Genomic DNA, 2600 nt, shown 5'->3' on the forward strand with positions numbered 1-2600 from the left:
TGCCACCCCCCCACCCCCCGCTTTCCTCCGGGGCAGCTGTCCCCGTTGGAAACGATCAAGGGCGGCGGCCGCCTCTGATCTGGTGGCGCCTTTGATGGGCCCGCAGCCCCGGGGGGACCCGAGCACAATGGCCCCATTCAGCGGAGGGCAGCGCCCGGCTCCCTTCCAGGGCGGCCTAATGAAGCGCGCCCCCCCCCCGGCCCCTCCGAGCGCGGCCCCGGGAACAGGTGCCCCCGCGGGTCGGTATATATGCAGCCGCTCCGAGGCTCCTCCGATCGCCCCGCGCGAGGAAGGCCCAGCGACGCTCCTTCTGCCCACGCGGGACATGGAGCCCCCCCCGGTGCTGCTGCTGGTGCTGCTGATGGGGCTCCCCCGCCGGGCGGATCCGGCCCCCGCGGCTGCCCCCGCCAAGGAGCTCTTCCCCCTGCCGGCCAGCGCCTTGCGAGGTAAGAGCGGCCGGCGGCCTTCTAGTCCTCGGGGAGGCCGACCCATGTGGCTCGGCAGCCTTCTAGTCCTCACGGAGGCCGGACCCGCAAGGCTCCCTCCCCGGCAAGGAGTCTTCCCCCTGTCTTGGGAGGTAAGAGCGGCCGGCAGCTTTCTAGTCCACAGGGAGGCCGATCCATGTGGCTCGGCAGCCTTCTAGTCCTCACTGAGGCCGGACCCGCAAGGCTCCCTCCCCGGCAAGGAGTCTTCCCCCTGTCTTGGGAGGTAAGAGCGGCCGGCAGCTTTCTAGTCCTCAGGGAGGCCAACCCATGTGGCTCGGCAGCCTTCTAGTCCTCACTGAGGCCAATTCGCAAGGCTCCCTCCCCGGCAACGAGTCTTCCCCCTGTCTTGGGAGGTAAGAGCGGCCGGCAGCCTTCTAGTCCGCAGGGAGGTCGATCCATGTGGTTTGGCAGCCTTCTAGTCCTCACTGAGGCCGGCCCGCAAGGCTCCCTCCCCGGCAAGGTGTCTTCCCCCTGTCTTGGGAGGTAAGAGCAGCCAGCAGCTTTCTAGTCCTCAGGGAGGCCGATCCATGTGGCTCGGCAGCCTTCTAGTCCTCACTGAGGCCGACCTGCAAGGCTCCCTCCCCGGCAAGGAGTCTTCCCCCTGTCTTGGGAGGTAAGAGCGGCCGGCAGCCTTCTAGTCCGCAGGGAGGTCGACCCGCAAGGCTCCCTCCCCGAGGAGCAAGGAGTCTTCCCCCTATCTTCAGCCTTCTAGTCCTCAGGGAGGCCAACCCTCCCCGGCAAGGAGTCTTCCCCCTGTCTTGCGAGGTAAGAGTGGCCGGCAGCCTTCTAGTCCTCATGGAGGTTGATCCATGTGGCTTGGCAGCCTTCTAGTCCTCACTGAGGCCGACCTGCAAGGCTCCCTCCCAGGCAAGGAGTCTTCCCCCTGTCTGCGAGGTAAAAGCAGCCGGCAGCCTTCTAGTCCTCAGGGAGGTCCTCAGGGAGGTCGATCCATGTGGTTTGGCAGCCTTCTAGTCCTCACTGAGGCCGATCCGAAAGGCTCCCTCTCCGGCAAGGAGTCTTCCCCCTGTCTTGGGAGGTAAGAGCGGCCAGTAGCCTTCTAGTCCTCATTGAGGCCGATCTGTGGGGTTTCCTTCCTGGCAAGGAGCTCTTCACCCTGCCCTTTAGCCTCTAGCAAGGTAGGAGAGGACAGCAACCTTCTAGTCCTCATGCAGATCTCCCCCAAGGGGCTCTTCCCTCCCTGCCCATCAGTATCTTGCGAGATAAGAGCAGCCTTGTAGTCTTTATTGAAGCTGATCCATGCTTTCCACCCCCCAGGAGCTCCTCCCCCTGCCTGCCAGCATCTTGCATGATAAGAGCGGCTGGCAGCCTTCTAGTCCTCATTGAGGCCGATCTGTATGGTTTCCACCACCACCACCACCACCAATGAATTCCCCCTGCCTGCCAGCATCTTGCAAAGTAAGAGCAGCGGGCAGCATTGTAGTCCTCATTAATGTAAATCCATGCAGCTCCCACTTCAGCAAGGGACTTTTCCCCTTGACCCATTACAATGCCTTCTGAGGTAAGAGCAGCCTGCAGACTTCTAGTCCTCACTGAGGCCAATCCAGGCTGCCCCTTTAGAGCAGCTTCGGGACCAGCGTCCCCCAGCTGTCCTTGAGGCGAGGTCAGTCCTGGCTGGGGAATTCTGGGAGTCGAAGTCCACAAGTCTTAAAGCTGCCAAGTATGGCGATTCCCCTGCGGTCGGATGTTTCCCGCTTTGAGCCGATGGGCAGGGAAGCTGGTCCCACAGCAGGCGTTGTTGCTTTGTCCACCTCTCCCCCAGCACTGTCCAGCCGGGGCACCCTGGTGCTTGAAGCCGCCCTGAAGGCCGCCCTGCTTTCCCTGGAGGAGGCGCTGTCAGAACACGGCCGGCGTCTGCAGGAGTGCAAGCGGTGCGGATCCTGCCTCTCGGGCGACTGCAGGGATCGGAGCAGACCCTGCACCCGTAAGCGGAGTCCTTCCTCCCTCCCTCCCTCCCTCCTTCATTTATTTCTTTCCTGTAATTTCCTTTCCTCCCTTCCTTCTTTCCTCTGTCCCTCCACCCCACCCTCCCTCCCTTCTTTCTTTCCTTTCATTTTTCTCCCTCCCTTCCTTTTTTCCTTCCTCCCTCTCTCCCTC

At 62.7% G+C, this 2600-nt stretch overlaps 1 protein-coding gene across 1 annotated transcript in view; it reads left to right on the plus strand.

Annotated features, from left to right (window-relative positions):
* Positions 1–325: 325 nt before the first annotated feature.
* PRSS56 (serine protease 56) overlaps positions 326–2600 on the plus strand; it is a gene marked incomplete at its 3' end in the record, with an annotated part of 20372 nt that continues 18097 nt past the window's right edge. The window contains exons 1-2 of the mRNA XM_029286683.1: positions 326–446; positions 2266–2427. Coding sequence (XP_029142516.1) covers positions 326–446; positions 2266–2427 — 283 coding nt within the window. The remainder of the gene's footprint in view (positions 447–2265; positions 2428–2600) is intronic.

This window comes from Protobothrops mucrosquamatus, unplaced genomic scaffold, assembly GCF_001527695.2.
Source record: "Protobothrops mucrosquamatus isolate PMUCROS unplaced genomic scaffold, P.Mucros_1.0 scaffold4542, whole genome shotgun sequence".
Taxonomy (NCBI): domain Eukaryota; kingdom Metazoa; phylum Chordata; class Lepidosauria; order Squamata; family Viperidae; genus Protobothrops; species Protobothrops mucrosquamatus.